This window comes from Apis mellifera, linkage group LG5 (assembly GCF_003254395.2).
Source record: "Apis mellifera strain DH4 linkage group LG5, Amel_HAv3.1, whole genome shotgun sequence".
NCBI classification, from domain to species: domain Eukaryota; kingdom Metazoa; phylum Arthropoda; class Insecta; order Hymenoptera; family Apidae; genus Apis; species Apis mellifera.
In genome coordinates, this window is record NC_037642.1 from 7,507,171 (window position 1) to 7,528,036 (window position 20,866).

Genomic DNA, 20,866 nt, shown 5'->3' on the forward strand with positions numbered 1-20,866 from the left:
CGTTCCGGCGGATCGAAAATACGGAAAGACGATGTCACGGTGTTGTCTAGGGCTGGTTCGAAAGAGGAAGAGAGGTGGTTTGATGAAGGCGGCAATTAACCCTTGCCCAGCTTGAATAATTCCCTGTGGCCGACGTGGCCACCAGCGCGAGATGGAGTTTTGCAAATTTACACATCACTCCCTCGACCTTTTGCCTCCCCTATTACTCCCATAATGGGATTATCAATTTTTTCACTTCCGTTTCCCGTACTCGCGCATCTCCCACGTCACACAACCTACATACATGTAATAAGATATCATAGACTTTACTCAAGTTATCTTCGATGTTCATCGATCACCAACGATGAAATCACTTCTAAATCCTCACGATCCTAATCCTTCTCGATCCAACGCGGATTAAACCCAACGTTCGATCATTCCACCCCCTCTCCTGGTGGTTGATCGATATAAAGTAATGGAGAAAAAGTACTCGACAACCTCTCCTCGAGAGAGTGGAAGCGACGCTCGGAGAATCAGGGAGGCAGAATCAGGGAGGAAGTGAAACAAACGCGATTATCGAAAGAGGTGGCCAACCACCGCCGCCGATAATTACCGAGGGAAGGGGGCCGGCGTGGCCGTCGACATTTTTCACCGTCGTCCCTCCGCCACAAATCAGAATAATTACAGCCGGCAGAGTTTGCGTGCTCTCTCCTCCTCCTCCTCCTCTCCTCGCCTCCACCGCGCTTCCTCTCCGCGGTGTACCTCGATTGCTACCACCAATCAAGGGCCGTGAGTGACGGTCGGCTAATGCAATAAATAAATTCCAATCGCGCTGTCGCGGAAGACAGCGGCTATCTGTTGGGAGAGCTGCCGAGAGAGGAGACCAGAAGCGGAGGTAAGCCGAGCGACGGATCCCAAACAGGGTGTCCAAGAAGGTACGTACGATAGAAAGCTGGAAGTGTTCCCCATGGAACCGGTCCCGTGCAACGGAGAGAGAAGGAGAAAAAAAAGAGAGGAGAGAGAGAGAGAGAGAAAAAGATCGAGGCGCATCGGTGATCTCGCGTGTACCCGGCTCGTGTGTGCGCGCGCCCGGTTTAATGAACTCGGTCGGATCTCGGTTGGTAGACAATGAGAGGAGGTTGGGACTTCAGTTGAAAGCTTCACCTCTCTCTCGCTTCCATTTTTTTTCAATTAGAATCGCAGGTGTTTCGCGTGATCGGTCAACCGGCAATTCGAAAATTAAGGGTATCTTATTTTCCACCCCCATTTTTCGATTTTTCGATCCTTCGCGAGGAGCAATAGTTTGGATCAAGAAGGGGACGCAGTCCGTTCCTTAGCAACGGACGATACACGTGGGAACCTCCGTTGATCGATTCCTTTTCTGAAAAACGGGCGGGACACCCGTTCAACACGCCCGGCTAACCGCTCGATCGTGACCGCACTGCTTGATCGGCGAATTAGCGAAAACAATCTCCCCCGCCGGCAGCCTAAATGCTTAGATAACGCGGCTAATGTCGCGCGCGTTTCTCGCGCGACAAATCGCTTCCTAAAGCGGCGCGACACTTCCACCGTTGGAAAGAAAGTTTTTTCTTACCCCAACGCGACCGATTTGGAGGAGGGAAAAAAAAGTATGGTGAAAAACCTGTTCGATTCCCCGAGATTTTCACTCAGGAGGTGAAGCCTTTGATGCGAATTCCGCCTCCATGCTTTTTTCTTCTTCTTCTTCCTCTTCTTCTTTGGACGATATTCGATATTCGCTCGCAATTAAATTAGAGAAAGTAGTACAACTCGAAATTGATTCGGAATCGATTATTATTTAATTCTTTTGACTGAATTAATAAATATTTTTAAGCAACTCTTTAAAGATACGTGTATCGAATTGTATAAAAGAGAAAAGTGTAGTCGATTGGCAAGATGGCGGAGAAACTCGTCCGATCCAATCTTTTTTGAAAAGGGTTGCGAAAAATCCTTGGACCTGGACATAAAGAGCACCGTTGTGGCCGATCACGGTTGAACACGAGCGTCTCCGCGCTAAATGTAAAGTCGGTTCACTCGTCTCTGCCACTACCTAGAGCAGATGAGCGTTAATTGGTGTTAATTGGTGGCGAGCTTGGGGCCCGCCGTTCCCACGCCCGCGACTTTCATTCGCTCGCCTTTTTTTTCCCTCGCACCTCGTACATATATATATATATTCTAATTCGTCCGTCCATACATTCGTCGATCAGACCTTCTTCTCTCAACCGTCTCGATCGATATGAGTCAACGTTGGGATTGGGATGATCTGGATAAGATTTCTATTATTCGGGCATTTTCGATCGAATCTCTTCCTTTCTTTCGAGGATAAAGAGAAAATGAAGAAAGTGGAACAAATTTCCTTGATCAAGATAGATTTTTCTCTTTTTTTCGTTTTGTCTTTCGAAACGGATGATCGATCTCGATTTTATATGGAATGGAAAAAAGAAGAAAATTCAATTTCTGTAATAATAATTGTAATTATTATGATGTATATGACTTTCAAAATTTCCATTGTTTCCAACGAAAGTATATCACAGCTCGAGCAAGTGGATTATTTATCTCTCGCATTAACACTGTTTGCATCTTTTTAAATTAATTAAACGATAACTCTGAAAAAGATTCCAAGATCGAGTACGTTTAATATATCGACAATTATAATCTTATAATCACAATATAATTAGAAACCGCGTAAAATATCTCGGATTCGTAATAAATTAATTTCCACCGTGCAAATTTCGAAACTTTCGAATTTATATATATTCTTCCATCCCATTGTCAATGAAAGTATCCACCGCGCGAAAAAGATCCAACCGAAGCGATGGATCTCCAAGCGAGCGTGGCGATGGATCTAGGAATTCGCGTGGGCGTAGCGCAGAAAAGGAGCGAATTTCCCCTTTCACCGGCCGAAACCACGTCTCTCTCTCTCTCTCTCTCTCTATTCGTTCGAACGCATTTAAAGAGCGGAGCGTGCAACAGCTCGCACAGGCGTTCCAGGCAATAAATTATCGGATGGATAAAAAGTCGGGGTAAAAGTCAGGATCCGCGACCACCGCGTGTCTCTCGATCATCGATCGATCCGGGTCGAGGGACGTCGTGGGTCGCGTTGTGGGCGTAGGAAATTCATCGAGTCGGATATCATTCCGCAAGATGCGGTTCCAAGCGTGGATCAATTAATTAATTTCCTGTCGCCGGCTCGGCTATTCGTGCATCGAGGCGACTTCTCGATCATCGTACATTTATCGTCGTACATATCCGCGTGATTTCACGCGTGATAACGCGTGGAGGAGGGGGGATAATGGATATGCACGATGCGTTACAGATCGGGTATGTATTTATTTCGCGTTGGATACCGAGAGATGAATCGGTCGTTACTCGGCTCGAGCTTTTATGGACACTTTTCGACGATTAGCGAGTAATATGTTATTTATACGATGGTAAAGTAACTGAACAAACATCGTACAACACCGTTACTTTGCATGGAATGTCATTAGATTCGAAGAGATTCTAAGAAAAAAAAAAAAATAACAATCGTTTCTTAAAATAAATTTAAGAACGATAATATTTAAATCGTCATCAATTTTGAATTAATCTTTATAAGAAAAAAAATAACCTTTAAAATTAATTTTACAGAGATACTACCAATATCGCTTCTTTCTCTCATTCCAAAAAAGAAAAAAAAAAAAAAAAAGAAAGAAAAAACTTTGGAGCTGCAATTCGAAATGCAGGAACGCTTTTACGATAATGAAAACGGTGATCGTAGAAACGATGAATGCACCGTGTCCGAAAAGGATCAGCGGAAGCACGTAGAGGAGGTCGAGGAGCGGCTCCATCTGGCCGTCGTTCCGTCGTGGCGCTCGCCGATGGGCCGGGAGACGCGTTACACGTCGATCGTGCGCCTCGGTAACTGCACGTAGATACTTACGTACGCCGAATAGAACGCCTTCTCCTTCTCTATGTGAGGCAACGTGTCTTTGGTTTCGCGGAAAAGATCGAACGAGCGGTACGTGAGGACGCGTACTAAGCAGCGAGCGAATCCAACCAAGCACGCCCGCAACCGATCCGGGAAGCCTTGAATGGTTTATGCCTTTTGTCGATTTATTCCGCGAGCTTTCCCTCTTTCTTTCTTTCAATGATCCTCCTCCTTTCGTGTTTTATGGCGCTGCATGGTCATACGCCAAGGATTAGAAATTAAAATAAATTGAAAACGTGGCCGAGCGAGCGTTAACAATTTGCAAATTTCTTCCCGCCGTAAACTTTGCGAATTCAGATTCCCCGTAAACGGGGGTCGTGTCGAATATTTCGAATGGTTTCCGTGAAAAAGTTTTACTTGCGCGGCAATATAATTCCCCGCGTGCCCGCACGCGCGTGTCCAAAGATTTTCAAATTCAATTGGATTGCTCGTTACCACGAGCCCGGTGGCTACTTTATTACTAATATCTCGCTACACGAATTTATAAATAATGCCGACGATTTTAAGTTTAACGAGGTTTATCGATTGGAGAAATTATCGTTTACGTTCGATCGTGTCCCCTTTCCTCTTCTTTTGCGTTCGAGTTTTAGACTTACACGACGCCTGTTCACTGTCCTTCTTCGTAACAACACTTGTGTGAATTCCAAAAAAGAAAATCCTTTTAAAGAACGATGAAATAGAATATGAAATAGGAAATTTTCTTACAAACGTTAGGAAAATCAGCTCGAGAAGATCCACCTCTCTGTCTCCACGATGATAAATTCGATTCCAGGGAATTTGGAAGAGGATTCACTGTCCCTCTTCGCAACAACACTTGTGTGAATTCCAAAAAAGAAAATCCTTTTAAAGAACGATGAAATAGAATATAAAATAGGAAACTTTCTTACAAACGTTAGGAAAATTAGCTCGAGAAGATCCAGACCTCTCTGTCTCCACGATCCGCGATAAATTCGATTCCAGAGAATTTGGAGGAGGATTCTCTCTTCGTAACAACACTTGTGAATTTCAAAAAAGAAAATCCTTTTAAAGAACGATGAAATAGAATATGAAATAGGAAACTTTCTTACAAATGTTAGGAAAATCAGCTCGAGAAGATCCAGACCTCTCTGTCTCCACGATCCGCGATAAATTCGATTGCAGGGAATTTGGAGGAGGGCCGGCGATCCTCCCCGAAAGCTGCATTCCGGACAGCTCCACCGTTCAATTACTTTCGAGAGCTATTTCGCAGGAACGCGAGCCGCGGACGAGGTCGAGGAATCCCTCGGCGGAATTCCGACTTTTGATCGCTTTCGAGCACCGCCGCTGTGTTTACCCTTGACCCTTAAATCTCGCCGCAACAATCGGGGGTCTCGAGGTCAGGCGTCGCGATGCGATAAATTCGCAGACTTATAAACCTCCCCCCTCTCCTCCGCCAGAGAGGAGAACGATTCATCGGCACAAAACAAGAAGAAGAGGAGAAAGAAGAAGAAAAAGAAGAAGAAGAAGAAGAAGGGGTTGTTCCTTTGAAAATTCCAACGTTTGAAGGCGAAGGGAAGTTTCGTTCTGGAATCCTTTCCTCGTCCACGGTTCCCAATTAACCGGTTGGCTAATAAATCTCGCGTTGTCCCCGAGGAGAACCGTGGAGAGACTCTGGAGAGAGAGAAAGGGAGAGAGCGTAGCTGGGGAGGACCGCCTCGAGAGAGGAAAAAACGAAGCGTCGAAGGAGGAGAGGAAGCGGAAAGAAAGAAAGAAAGAAAGAAAGAAAGAAAGAAAGGAAGGAAGGGAGGAAGGGAGGAAGAGAGAGGAGGGGATTCTCGAGCGGGGTCTGTTCAAGCCACTGTTCACAGGGGCACAAGGCCGAGAAGCCTTGGCACGATGTCGCGACGAGGAGTCGCTCGGTTAAAGGAGACGCGGTTTAAAGGAGGAGCCAGCTCGCGATGCCGGCGGTGGTTTGTCGTGCCTCTCTACCTGCGTATCGCGAAGAACCTGACATTCTTCGCGTTAAATGCCTCCTCGAGCCTAGCGAGCCGAGCTCTCGCGCCCATTTTACACGTACGCGAGTTCGTCCCCCATGCGCGTTCCATGGGATCGAGGTTGAGCAGGTATGCGTGGCTTATTTCGTACACACAGAGAGTACCCACGAGAAAGAATAGAATTTCAGAGGTGTTCTCTGGAAGTAGAACTTAGCTTTGATGGAAAAATAGAGAGGATTGAATCGAAAACGATGACATTTTTTAAATTTGAGTTCGCTTTCGAAAAAAAAAAAAGAAAAAAACCCAGAGAATGATTAAACGCTTATGAGGTACACGAGTCGCGCTTTGTCCGAACGTTCCATAAATCCAGAAGCCCGCGAAAAGTTGTTAAATATTCAATCGCCATAACTCTTCCGGCCATAAAATCCCACTGGCTAAACATTCGTATTACAATCTCCCTTGAGCACGCTCAAGGGAATAATGGCGATATTTCAAGCGTGGACGATAACGCATTCAAAAATTGCCTCTAAAATCCGCCGAGGTACCCATACGCGAATTCTTTCCACCGTGGACATAATACCACATAGTACGCGCACACATATATATATACACATATACACGTATATACACGATCGCGGATGGGCACGCGAGGTCGCAACAGCGAAGAATCGAGACCTGTATACTTACAGGCAACGGAAAACGTGGTTCGGGAGACACGATGGCAACGGCAGCGACTCGTACCACGGGCTAACTAGCGATGGAAGAAGGAGAAGAAGAAGAGGAGGAGGAGGAGGAAGAAGAAGAAGAAGAAAAGGAGGAGAAGGAGAACGAAGAGGAACGATATCCACTGTTGCGAAGGCAAGAAGAGGAGGGATCACGAGGAGGAGATTGGTATGCGGTCCGCGCAGCGGGTTCACACACGACCCAAAGCCAGCCCAAAGCCAGTCTTCTGCTTTGAGAAAGAGAGACGAGAAACGGGAGGAGGGGAAGAAGAAGAAAAAGAAGACGAAGAAGAAGAAGAAGAAGAAGAAGGAAGAAGATGGAGAGGTAGGAGGTAAGGACAAGCTCGCGAGGCATTGCCCAAACCGGGGCGACAGTTTCTTCCTCCTCCTCCTCCTCCTCCTCTTTCATTTGCATACGCTTGATACTGTACACCTGTGTGCTTCACTTTGCGTTGCGTGCCCCTCGTGTAGCCACGTACCACACCTGATCGATAAGTTCTCGTAAATCTCCACGGTTAATGTACCCCCTCCCCACTCTTCGGGCCCCCTGCCGCGTCAACGAGGGCAGTTTCGTTGGCCCGCCATTTTTAATCGATGACTTTCGCTCCTTTTCTCAGGGGAGGTTAAATTAATAATCTCGGCGAGGCGAATTATGGGCCGAGGCTCGGCCTCGAATTAAGCGAGCCACGTAGAGGAATCTAGATTGAATTCACGCATGTGGGAACGCGGAAACGGAAAAACGTGGACGATGTGAAAGCAGGAGGGGAGAAGGGATATTATTTCTACAGTTGGTGGAACAGGATCGGCGTGTAGCGGATCGTCGTTAATATGGGGCCGAGGGAAAAAGTGGGATGTTCGATCAAAATTTCTAATTACCTGACCGCCGTTTATGCGATTCTCGGACGTGCACTCGCGTGTTCATTAGCGAGGAGGCGCGTCAAAGGGAATTGTAGAGAGAGAGAGAAAGAGAAGGAGAAAAAAAGAAAGGCGGATGGGAAATTTTTCATACGAGTTGGACGTAAATCTCTTTGATCGGTCGACGGCCAACAACAAGTCGAGGCTGATTGCGATTCCCGCGGGCGGTTGAACAGCGATTTTGGAGCCGTTCGTTCGCTCGATTAATCGACCGGCTCGCGCACATCTCCCTTGACAAATCGATCCTGCTTCCGTATCTTCGCCGCTGCGTGATTTATTCGTGCTTAGGAATCGACCCCCCCTTTACGAAAATATAAATGACACGCCACGAATATCTCTATCTAGTTGGTACATCCGTTGGTAAACCGCTCTCTCTCTCTTCCTCGCTTCGATCGTCCGGCTTTTACGATTTCATTCGTAAGAAAGAAGAATCGATGATGATCGATTAATAATAATCCGTCGTGTAGGAAGAAGGGGAAGGATGGAATTCTTCGATTAATTTTTCAACGATTCTCAACGACGAATCAAAGAAATATTCAATAATTTCAACTGCTGGCGAAAATACACACACACATATCAAGCGGAATTGTGACAATTGTTATACGCGTTGCTGTATAAAATTTGCACGCCGTCACGAGGCGTCAGCAACCGGAAACGATTAATATGAACGAATTACCGCCACGTTTCCAAAATGTTCACAGATAATTCTAGAAAAACGAGGCCACCATCGTTCACCGGCCTCTTGCGAGGCGACCGAATGGAATGCGATATCGACGAAGACGAAGGGAGGGAGGAGATTGGTCGAAGGAGGGGAGGAGGGGGTCAGGAAACGAGTCCCGAAAAGTATGCAGGGACCCCTTCGAGCGGAGAATGAGACAGAGAGAGAATGGTTTTGGAGGAGAGGACGCGAAGAATACACCTGTTGGATCCTGACTCACGACGATGATCCCCTGCGGGGATTCGAGGCGTGCCCTCCTCACGCTTGCTCCTTCATTTTCGTCCCCCCGCGGTTTTTATCCATTCCCTCCGCCGTCGAACACCGTTTAGACGACTATCGTTTATCATTACACGGCCCATTATCGAGGCTATAATTATCGAAATTTATCACGCGCCACGGGGGGAGGGGGAGCCCGGGGTTTCTCACCAATTCGGGCTTTTCTCTTTCCCCTTCCACGAAAATTAGCTCGATTATTCAGGAGGGTGTCGATAAATACGGGCGACATCACCTGGGAAATTTAAGAGATTTTTTATTATTAGCTCGTTAGAGGAGGGGGGAGAATGAAGTTAAGAAGTTTTCGGTCTCCGGTTTCCAAAGTTGGCCCAGTTACGTCGATCAACGGTTTTGAAAGATTCGAGCCTTTGAGGCACGGCGAACCGTAACGACGAACTTTATTAAGGCGTGAGAAAGTCCCCTCCAGGAGGTGATTAAAGCCGCCTCGGCTAATCTACTTACACGACGCCGCGGTTTGGAACTCAATAGCGGCTCGGTTTAAATTGAATGATGCCGTTTGACGCGTGACACGGCCGTTTAAACGTCGCATCGATCATCCGATGTCCTTCGGCCAGACCCGTCCCGACTTCGAGAATAATTTCCATTTTTTCCCTTTCCTTCACCTTTTTCTTTTTCTTCGCGATTGTGCGACGTGGAGATATCGATTGATCGATCAGTTCGAAAGCGGCAAAACTTCTTTTCCTTTCTCTTTTTTTTTTGCGAAGATTATTTTTGATTCCGGTTGGATATGTAATGACGATTCGTGAGTTTGAAGGGAAGAATATATATATATTTTTTGATTCTAAACTTTTGGTATATAACTTTCGCTTCTTGAGTATCATTTATTAAATCGTATAGATACATCGTTATTTTTCTGGTCTTTTTCTGGTCTATGATTTATGCGCCGATCGATTATTATTCAATCCTGACGCGTCCAATAACGTTTCCAACAATAAACCAAGAATATTATTCGTCGAATTATAATGTGTTTAATTCCAAGTATTTATTCATTCAATCCTTCGATCAATATACCGTAAATCGTACGTTTAACCAATTCCATCTCTTTTACGATTATAAATAACCATTCGATCATTTTCGTGCCGAGAATAAATCATAATTAGTGATAATGAATGCACGAATCTATAAACAATTATCTATTTTTACGCATTGCTCTCGTCAATACATACAACGACAATCTCCACAACTGAATCATCCAACAGTTTTCAATCTCGTCACCCTCGCGCAAGCCAACACGTTCGTGCCGGCTACTCGCTAATTCAGCCGACACAATGCCCAGTGAGATCCACGTGGGCCCACCAACCGTGACGTCACGTCATTGATAGGCGCCCACATTGAAGGATATTGTGCCAAGAATAGACTATCGATCCACCTATTCGCGCGACTCGTTGCAAAATGAAAACGAAAATCGACGAAAATCGCGGTCTAAAAAGGGAACGAAGAAAGAGAAGAAAGTCGATCCATCTACCATTCTCTCCCCGCAATAAACGCAATAAAATTGACGAAGATCGCGTCTCGACGAATTACATTATAAAGATCGACGATGAAAAATAAAAAGATTGATTCAATAGTAGAATCGCGATTCCATGTCTTGCAAGGAGAAAGAAAAAAAATTGGCGAACGATTGTGGGAAAGAAAGAAGGGGAAACTTCCTGGATGGAGGTCCTGGAGAAAAATGCAGAGCATTTTTGGACACCTACGCGTAGGGGTGAGTCGAAAGGAGAGACGTCGAAGGCGTCTGCGCGTAGACGCTGCGGCCAGGATTGTGCAAAGGCACGGCTAACTCTCATCTCGGTGATCGTTTCCTGTGCCATTATGCTACCGCTGAAAAGCCGGCTTGTATTCCCTTCTTACGTATGCCTGTTTACGCCGCTATTGAAATCGCAAACGGAGAAAGTCGAAGGACGATTATTCCGGCGTGCGATGTGGATACGCGTACACGTATGTTTGTTTCTTCCTTCGGCTGGTAACCGGTATCGAATGGCGTGCTTATTAACTTGGAGGACTGCGGTCTTAAACGCGTGGAGCAGTATATAAGGCGGTTGAAAGGTAGATTATACGCAAGGGTGTAAGGGTTTGTTCAATGTTCTCCCAATCTTTTGTCCATATTGCGATGCTTTGGAATTAGGCGCGTCGATGATCGTACGATTTTTGTATTTATATTCGCTTATTCGTGGCGACACTTGCTCTTTTCAGTACCGGTTTTCACAGAGAATTTTCTATTCTACTCGAAATTTAGAGGATAAGCGATTCATAATTTTACTATCTTCGTGAAAATTCTGAAGCGTCTAGAATTTTTCTGTAATTTTTCTGTTATTAGGTAACGAGATTTCGAAATGTAAAGGTATCCGCGTTCCTTTCGTGTCTTGTATTTTATTCAATTATTTACAAACATTTGGCCGTAAGTAATCGATTGCTTTTCACACAATATTTTGTATTCTATATTTGCTCGATTTTTGATACTTTGAAACTAATAACTTGATTATCTTCGTGAATCTAGATCATTGCCCAGAATTTTTCCGTACAATAGTAACGAGATTTCAAGATATAAACGTATTCCGCGTTCCATTTCGAGCTCGGATCGCGAGAAATCTCATTTAGAGGCGGCCCCTGCCTCTATTAAACGGCGGCCTCTTGTTCTCATTCTCGAAATCGTTGAAAGGCAACCGAGTGAATCTTTTCTCGGGGGAGAGGCAATTTCGCAACAATATAAGAGAGAGAGGGGGGGACTTCTCCGTTGGAAAAAGGCTTGCACACGGAGGCATTGTATCGCGACGTCGATCGCAAATTTCTAGCCCCGATTCCTTTGTCGATGCGGGACGCGCGAGAGCTATCGAATCCAAAGGATTTCCGGTCTGTTGCTCCTCTATCGGCGAGCAGTCGTTACGTAGAATTCCAATTCGGTTCCAGTCGCTTGGCAACGCCTTCATCGCGTTCCTCTATTTCTCCTTTCCTTTCCTTCCTTCCTTTCTTTTCGCCCGAGAAATCTTTCTCGAGTCCAAACCTCTTCTCTTCTGGCAACACCCCAATTTCCGACCCCCATCGATGAAACGACGTACGAAGAAGTTTTTGGCGCGAGAACGGAGAGAAAGATTTGCCACTTGGCACTTCACGCCTTCTTCTCGACGCCTCCTTTTTCGACGAAGTTTCTCTTTTCTTTTTTTTTTTTTTGAAACGACCGAAATATGAATAATGTAAACTTGGACGCTTCCTTTCGTCGTGTTCCTTTCCAGAAATTCTTAGTCATTCATTCCTCTTCGACCTACCTCGAAATTTTCTTTTCTTCTAGAAATTTCCGTTACGTAAAAAGAATCGGCGCAAAACTTCCCACTATATAAATCTTTCGAATCCCAAGAGACGAAGAAGCTACGAATCGAAGAGACCCGCGATTCCCTTTCATTAGAAATTATTAGAAATCGGTTTCCAATTACCATTATATCACCGATATATATGTAATTAAAAACTGTTGAGTAGAGAACGAAGAAGACGCGAGCAGACGATCAGCATTGCATCCACCCACGTGACGTGTCACCGGGGCGGGCAGCCAGGTCGGGCCGCTGTCGAGCGTATAATCGTCGAACGGCCGATTTCGATGAGATGCTCGTGGGATGCTCGAGAGCCAAGCATGACGACGTGTTTCCGCGCCCAAGAGGTATACACATCGGTCAGAGCGTATACGTCAAGGGTCCTCGAACAACAAGGGAAGCTAACGGACCGAATCGAGGAGCTCTGCTTTCTTCTACGTACGTACATACGCGCGTGCATATGTATCGAGAGATTATATAGACGTTTGCTCGCGCACACACACGCGCGACGGACGGTCCAGTGGTGGATTATTTGAAGAGCACTAGCCTGTTTGTATATTTCATAACTCGCTCGCTCGAGGCTGTAAGAGGGACCCGATGAGGGGTCCGTTTCTTCGAGGGGCGACAAAGGGTGGGTCCGATGGTATCCCCCCTCTCCTCTCTTCTCGAGGGGCATAAACAGAGACCCTTAAATTGCTTCCTTTCCGTCAGGCATTTTTTCCTCTCCTCCCTTTTTTCGTTCCTTTTTTCTGTCTTTCTCTCTCTCTCCTCTCTCCCTCCCCCTCCGCTCCCCCTTTTCGTCCTAGGACGGTTCACGAACGGGTATGTGTGTGTGTGTGTGTGTACGCTTCTTCGAGCATTTAGCGCTGCCCGGGCTAATTCAATTATGGGGCCATGGGCGCGCAATAAAAAAATATATATGGAAAGTAAATACACGTGCACGCCGACACGGGATTTTTTTTTTCGAGGGTAAGCGTTAAGCGTTGGAGCGTTAACGCCGTGGTATTTTTTTCTTTCTTTTTTTTTCTCCTTCTTCTTGTTTTCTTTTTTTTTTTTTCGTGCGAGGAATCTGAGAAGAGTATCAGAAGAGTATCAAAACTCTTGAGAGAGAAAGAAAGAGAGAGAGAGAGAGAGAGAGCTTGGTTCGAATCTTTCCGATTCATGAAAATGGAAGAGAATCGTGTATTATGGAATTTCTACGTCTCGTTTCCTTATTGGAATAATAATTAAATTTCTTCAGATAATGGATAAATGGAACTTTCAACTCAACAGCTGAAAAATGCACGGTAAGGACGGTTTAACTTATGTAATTTCCATGATATACTGGTATTGTAATAATTATAAAATCATTTCTGCCACCATGAAAAACGGTAAAACTTGATTTTCATTACGTCTGCCGATAATTCAGCATCTCCTTCCGTGATTGAATACGGTGTAATATATGCACGTGTATAATCGTTTCCGAGCGAGACAATCTCGAAACATTGATTATACCCGAGCCTCTTGAGAATTTTATTTGTCCCATTTGAAAAATTCTTTTCACGAAGGAAGGATCAATGGTCGATGCCTCTCGCACCTCGAAGCGGTTAGAAGCGATGGTCACGAAGGAGAGAAATTTTACGCGATAACTCGCGTATTTGAACCCGTATGACTTACAATCGGGTCGAATGTTTTTCTTTTCTTTTCTTCTTTCTATTTTTAACCGACCATTCGAAGGCGAGAGTTTCGTTCCTTTGCTCGAGAAAATATCATTTACGCCATTTGTGATAATTCGAGACTGGGACGAGAGATTTGTTTGCTCGAAACGTAACGAAGAAGATAAATATTTTCACGTTCGAATCGCGAAGAATTTTCTCCTTCCTTCGTTTCTCTCCAAACTATTTTATTCAACGATCCGAATTATACAATTTTAGACGATATAATAGAATAGCGTGTAATAAAATAAAATAAAAGAAGATCCACTCACCGTCCATCGAAAGGTGAAGTGCAGTTGCAGGGTGACCGGTTCGCTGAGGGTGAAGGTGTTCTGGCCGAGGGCGTGACTAGATACGTTGCCAAAGCTACACGAGCCTATGGCTGTGACATTCGACTGGTATTCCTTCAAGCAGAGCCAGAAGGCCGTCGAGCACGGTGTCGTGCACGGTGGTAATTCTCCTTTTCCTCCGCCATCGCCTCCCCCGCCGCAACACCTACCGTCCACCAGGGTGCCCCTGTTGTTCGTAAGCGAGAGGATTTGCACCTCGAAGAATCCGCTCGCGTTTGTCGCCTGCTCCGATAACAAAAAAAAAAAAATTTATTACGATCTCTTCACTTTTATTACATTCACAATCGAAGAATACTTTCTCGAGAGTGTTATTCCAATTTTTCGAAATCAATATCTCTGCAAAACGTAATTCAATTTCATCGACGAGATCCTCGACATTTCGATATCGATACCTGTGTTGAATCCTATCCTACATTTTTTCCAACGGATTTATTACGGGCTCGTTACGCGGAGAGAAAACGTCGGAGCGGAGCACGATGTTTCGTTCGTTTCTAATGGGCATAATAAAACAGCGGGATTTTCCAGGTTGGGTCTCTGGCGAAAACGGAAGTCTCCGCGGCCCCAGGAGGCGAAAGGCCCCTCGAGTGTCTATTACGAGGCAGCTTCGAACCGATACGATGGAAAAAGTCGTATCGTACGGTTTCGAAACACCGTTTCGTGCCCCGCCATTTTCTTCTAAAAGTACCTTTTACCCGATGACTTTATTTATCACCTCTCTCAGCAAAAAATACGACTGTTCAAAATCGTTGAAAGAACTTTTACATTCAATTTTACATTTTCAATTTCAAAACTCGAGCTCGATAAATCGAGGGAGCAATTGACACGAATAATCTCGGAGGATTTCTCTGGAAAATCCGATCTATTCCGCGCGAAAGTTCACCTACTATCTACTTTCCCATTCACGGTCAAAATGGGATCGCGCAATCGATGCCGCAACCAACATAATTTTACATTTCGCCTCTCGCTTTTTCGTTCGCCCATCCGTTGCATTGCACGCGGATTGACGATACAAAAGCGGCGTACGAAATCGTCCCGTTTTCGAACGCTCGGAGAGCCTTCCTTTCGAGCCTTACGAAATCCCTCCTCTCCACCTCTATCTCTCACCTACACCTATCGGTTTCGAATGCACGCTTCTGAATCGGGCACGTGCATTCTACGCTACGTGTGTGTGTATACGGGGGAGGAGGAGGAGGGAGGGAGAGACGTACGTATGTACGGCGCTCGGTCATAAGCGTGTGCACGAAGCGAGCGAGGGGATCGTGCACGGGCCCCCGGGGGCCTGTGTGTAATTACCGTAAGAGTAAGATCGAAGGTAGAAAGCGCGGAGGATCGTCTGCTGGCCTTTGCTTTCCACAAACCGCTTCCTACTATGTTATATAACGTTCCACTCTTCGAGTGACATTTTGCCTGGGATCCGAGCTTCTGCGGTTTCGCGGCCGAACGAGGCGAGGGCCTGGGAGGATGAATCTCTCGAGGAAATTGAGCAGTGAATTACGGATAATGTCCGGGTGCAGGAAATGATGGAGAGGAGGAGGGGGGCGAGAATCTTTGTTAAAACGAAACTGATTTCGTATCGAGTTCGTATCTTCTGGGATGGATGGACACGTTTGTCGTTTTTGAATTGAATTGAATTTTTTTTTTTTCGATCGGGATCTTGTATGCATAGGAATAAATTTTCAGAATTTTCCAGAATAGGAGTATTGATGAGGATTCATAAATTGGATGGTAATAATTATTCGTCGTGAAAGAGGATTTGCGTTTCGTCGATACACTCTATGTGTACAAAAACGTAGTTTATTATATTCACTTATGTTGTTATACGCAATAAAAATAGAAGTTTCACTTTTCGAAGCGGTTATTAATCGGTATAACTTTCAAAATAGAAATAAGGCAGCAGTTCGGCTATCTTGAAAATTCGATCAAATATAATTCATTCCCCTTCCTCCTCCCCTCCTCTAGGAAGAAAATTTTCCCCAAAGTCGAAGCATATATCATCCTTGCATTTTCTATTTTTCTCTTTTTCCCCACCTGGAGTACAGAAACTTAAAATTCTCACGTTCCCATCTCATCGCAAAAGGGGGGGAAAAAAAAAAAAAAGAAAAAGAAAAAACAACATTCTTACTTTTTTTTTTCCTCTCCAACATATAACAATTTAACACACGACTCTCGTATCTCTCTGTTCTCAAACAATTTTCCCAAGTTAAATAAAATCCAATAATACTTAGCAACATTTGCCAATATCTCTTTCTCCCGAGAGAAATACACGCGATTTGCACGTGTTATCCGTGACTAACTACGTTATATTCGCATCACAGCATAAATCACACAATTGTGAACATTCTCCACTCTCCATGCTTTTATACAACCGTCGTACAAACCGTCATAGAGTATGAATTTTCTTCTAAAACAATCGTGACTAACTTGCGCCGTGGCCACGCTCTGGACACCTTCTCCCTCCCCCCCTCCCTCCCTTCCCCAAGTCGTACACAAGCTTCTCTTTCTAAAAAGAACTAGAAGAAGAAGAAGAAGAAGAAAAAAAAAACTTTTCCAAGCTAAAAACCGATAATTCTCCCTCCGGCAATATATCCACCGGAGTCTCTCTCCCCACCCCCTCCCGAGGGGAGAATATATCAATCGAGCGTGCAAACGCGGAGCGTGTCGCGCGGCCGTAAAACGAGCAGCGTGCGTTTTCTTTCGCCGTCTTTCGGTTCCCTCGAGCCGTTTCCGCGCGCTCGATCGCCGTCGCCGTCGTCGTCGTAGTCGTCGTCGTAGTCGTCGTCGCCGTCGTTTACGATCGGAGAGAAGGAACGAGAGAAGGAGCGGTGCTCGTTTCCGCCCTCAGCTCGGAACCGTGTTTGACCAACTCGACGGTGTAACGACCGTTTCTCTCTCTCTCTCTCTCTCGCTCTCTCCTCCGTTGTTTTATTAGCCGTGCATACTTATTCTGGAGGCACTCGCCGGTAACCCGTTGCCTCCGAAAGCAGCTGAAAACCGTGAACGACTGTTGGCCAGGGCGAAAGAGGGAGGGAGTTTGCGCGGCCCGAGTTTGCACAGTCCGCTCACGTGCCGACGTGAAATTGGCCGGTGTCGCGGAGATGGCTTTTCAGACCGCCGCCGCCGATGCGGAAGAGCACCGGCCTTTTTCGAAACTGGGATCGGTGTACGACAAGTTGGCACGGTATGGTATGGTTCGATGATGCGTGTATATATGTATACATATGTGTGCGTGTATAGGGGATGGGTATGTGTGTCTGTTGCGGGGAAAAACGAGGCTGGAATTTTGAACAGCCGATCGAGGCCGGAGGCCTCTTTCTCACGCGGTCGAATCGCGGTGAACCTATGCGAGGCGACGCGACGCGTGATCCGGTTCTCTCATAAAGGATTAATTGGGACGATTAGATGTTTCGTTTTTAGGAATTTTCGCCGTTTTTTTCTTCTTCTTCTTCTTTTTCTCTCTTTTTAGTCATCTTCTGGCAGATATCTTCGTGGATCGATCGTGATCTTTGGTCTATATATAGGAGATAGGCGAGACAAGGTATGGTAAGGCTCGAGTGTAAAATTGCTGTGTACTTTATTGGTGTAACTGCGGTCAGTTTCAAAGCCCCTTCTCATCGGGATACCGACGTTTTCCTTTTTCTCTCTCTCTCTCTCTTTCTTTTTTAAACGAGGTTCGAAAATGGTTTCGTGGAACGATCTTCGAACGGTCCGCGTTGAAGAAGAAATTACGCAGGATTACGTTTTATTTTAGATTAAGATAGAAGACTTTTCTTTGTTGAAATCTCAGAATTTCGAAGGAATAAACGAAGAGGATTTTGAAAATCTACTGGGAAAGTTTTCGTCGAATATTTAAACACTAACTCAAAATATGTTGAGCATATTTATACGAGATTTATACGAGAACCAGGAAATGACATTCACGTGTCTTGATGATGTTGGAGCATTCACGAGCAGCCACGATCCGTTATTTTCCCATATGGCCGGGGTCCCGGCCGCCACCCAGCCATAATTGAAGATCCTCAGAGCTGTCGAGAGGTGTAATAAAGGTGGACACCTCGTATTAACGTCCACCTCCCATCCTGCACCGCGCCTCTTCAACAATCGCTTTGCCCGAGTTGCTCCCTTTCACGGTTATCGGGTCAATTGTGCGAATGCTCATTTTTCGCCGGGGAATCTCCTTTGTGGAGCGTCGATTGTTTCTTTGGTAACGTTATTCATGTTCCATAATATCCTATTCCTCGTACAAATTCCTCAACAATCCAACTATTAGAGATTGTCTCGAGCATTGAAATTATTCGAACAATTCAGATAATGGTCGCAAATACGTACAATATACATATTCGAATGTTTTCTCGATCAATCGAATGATTTAATAAAACACAGCACAGTCGGAATATCGAATGAAATAACTAAAAATGATTGATCGACATATTATTATTATTGATATTGTTATAATGCGAACGATCGCAGAAGATTTATATATATTTCTTTTATCCATCGTTATAATATGAAATATGCATATCCAGTCGAAACGTTCCATCGATCGTCTCACGGTTATAAAGGATTAATTCGTTAATCCTTAGTTTAGCAAACTGTCAAACTGATTGTCGAACGATGCAGAATAACCGATGGCGAGGCGAGGCGAGTCTCGATTTTTCCGTGTCCGATTCGTGCGAATATACGAGCGATCGGTATGCGACGGTACCGTAATATAAACAGACATTAACGCAGCAACCGGTTAAATGCGTAAGGAAACGACGACGGGCAGAGAGCCCATCAGTTCCATCAGTCATTAACGTGTCAACTACCTCCAACTACTTAACAACTATCTATTTAGTAGGGGCATCATCCTTCTTCGCAACGAATTCCCGCGCTTATTCAAAATTTCCTCCACCAGCGCGAAACGAAACTTTTACGACGATTTTATCGCTTATTTAAAAAAAAAAAATAAAAGATTCGTCTGAAAAATATAAAAAATATTTATGATAATTCTGTATATTTCGTGATACAATCCTCTTGCGACAAAGTCAAAATTTCAAGAACTTTTTCGAGCCTGGAAAATTCTATTCTCTGAAAAGAGAAAAAAAATCGGCAGAGACAAAGAAGCGGGATTTCTGTCGCGAGATTGATTTCTGGACACCTGGTGCACGAGAGGGTTTTACACATCCGTTTTAAGGCCCTTGCCGTCCACGCACACATACATCTTTGCTCGTGACTCGTTACGAGCCTCGGCCGACCCGCCACGACGAGGATGAGCCGTTTCTCTCCTCTCCTCTTCGCTGTCCGTGAGCCGCGCCGCGCCGATTCGCGGGAGAACAGGCTTTCCTTTCCGCATAGCCAGGATGCAGCGAGGCATACGCTCGCTTAGCCTCCTCTTCCTCGCGTCCAACGATCGCGCCAGTTAATACGAATAACTCATTCGAGCGAAAAAACGGCGCACACTACGCGTACTGAGGAACGAGCCTAGCGTATCCTTTCGTATCGGTTCTCATGCAATTTCTCGCGATCCTATGGGATATCGATGGGATATATTCGCGACCCTCTTTCCCGCCATCTCATTTATCTCTTCCCTCGCTCTTCTTTTTTCTTTTCTTTTTTTTTTATTTATTTTCGACTCGATTTCCGGCCGCACGATGTCGTAAACTGAGCAACGTGGAACGTTTGATAATAAAATATCGCGCTAGGCGTTCCGTGGGAATTGTTACGATGGTTTATATTTCGTTTATAGAATATGTGCTATAAATTACGCACGCTTTTGGAGATATAAATTTCGGTTCAGGTGAAGAGGAAAAAGTAACAATAAATTGGTTCTGAAAAATCTCGAGTATCGATACCTGGTAACAGATAGACTTGTATATTTCATTTTGCATGCGAACGTTTATTATTACGTTTATTGGATACGGCTCTTGGAGACGATGTCGTTATACCGTAGCTCTTACTACCCTCTTCGTCAGTTTCAATGTTCCACAATTTACAGGGGGATCCAGAACGATCCAATAAACGTCATATGAAACGGGTCTGAGAGAATCTCGAGGAGACAATGTCGAACGTCTCGTTCGTCCTTCCTGGAAAATAATTGAGCGCTCGAGGATAGAAACAGGTTGGAAGCGGGGATCTCATGGGAATGGATTATTGATAAAACAAGCTTTATTCATCTTTCATGGCTGTTTCTATGGCCGGAGTGCTCTTCAATCAAAGGGTGGCTTAATAACAGGATGACTGTGGAAAACGGCGGCGATCATCGGCGGATAATCGAGGGTAAACGGTGCACTTGGGACGGGTTCGGGTTAATTGTTATCAGCGATCTCATTAGCGCGAATAAGTCAGAGGGGGGAGGGGAGGTTACTACTACCGTTCGTATGGAATACCTGTAATTATGTAAATGCTTAATTAGAGCTGGATGCAATTATGCAAAAGCTCGAGTGGCAAGTGCCCGCTTAATATCTTAATTGAAAACCAGCTAAACTGTTATGGGAAGGGATGGGGGATCGATGAGAAGGTACCATTATCGTCGGATATTAATTATTCGAGCTCCACCCGCTCTCGTTTCTCGAATATTTGGAACACGAGTCGTTCTTCAAAATCCAGCAAATTAACCGATTTAACCTTAAGGAGAAGCTTGAAAACCCTAATTTTTTTAATCGTTCTTCGAATTAAATCCAAGCAGAGCAGAAAGGAATCGTCCTTTTCTATAGTTTCTCCACGTTGAATAAAACCGATCGAGAATCCTTTTGCAACAAAGAATGCAGCGGAGGATCGATCGTTCCATCTTCGATGACCATCGAGATCCTCTTTCGAACTGGGCACCAAGAAAAAGAAGCAGTTCGCTCACGCGACCCAGAGTCGAACCGGAAAAGGAGCAAAACGCGTTCTCCCCTGTCGGGGAACGCGAGGAAGAGCAACAACTGACGCGAATTCCGTTTCGAAAATCGTCCCGGGCCCTTTCATTTCATCCTCT

General features: G+C 45.1%; 1 protein-coding gene across 3 annotated transcripts in view; it reads right to left on the reverse strand.

Annotated features, from left to right (window-relative positions):
* LOC411086 (protein jagged-1) overlaps nt 1–20,866 on the reverse strand; it is a 101,796-nt gene that overhangs the window by 14,695 nt on the left and 66,235 nt on the right. For all 3 annotated transcript variants that reach the window (XM_006564730.3, XM_006564729.3, XM_006564731.3), the window contains one exon: nt 13,834–14,133. In XM_006564730.3, the coding sequence (XP_006564793.1) occupies nt 13,834–14,133 (300 nt within the window). The remainder of the gene's footprint in view (nt 1–13,833; nt 14,134–20,866) is intronic.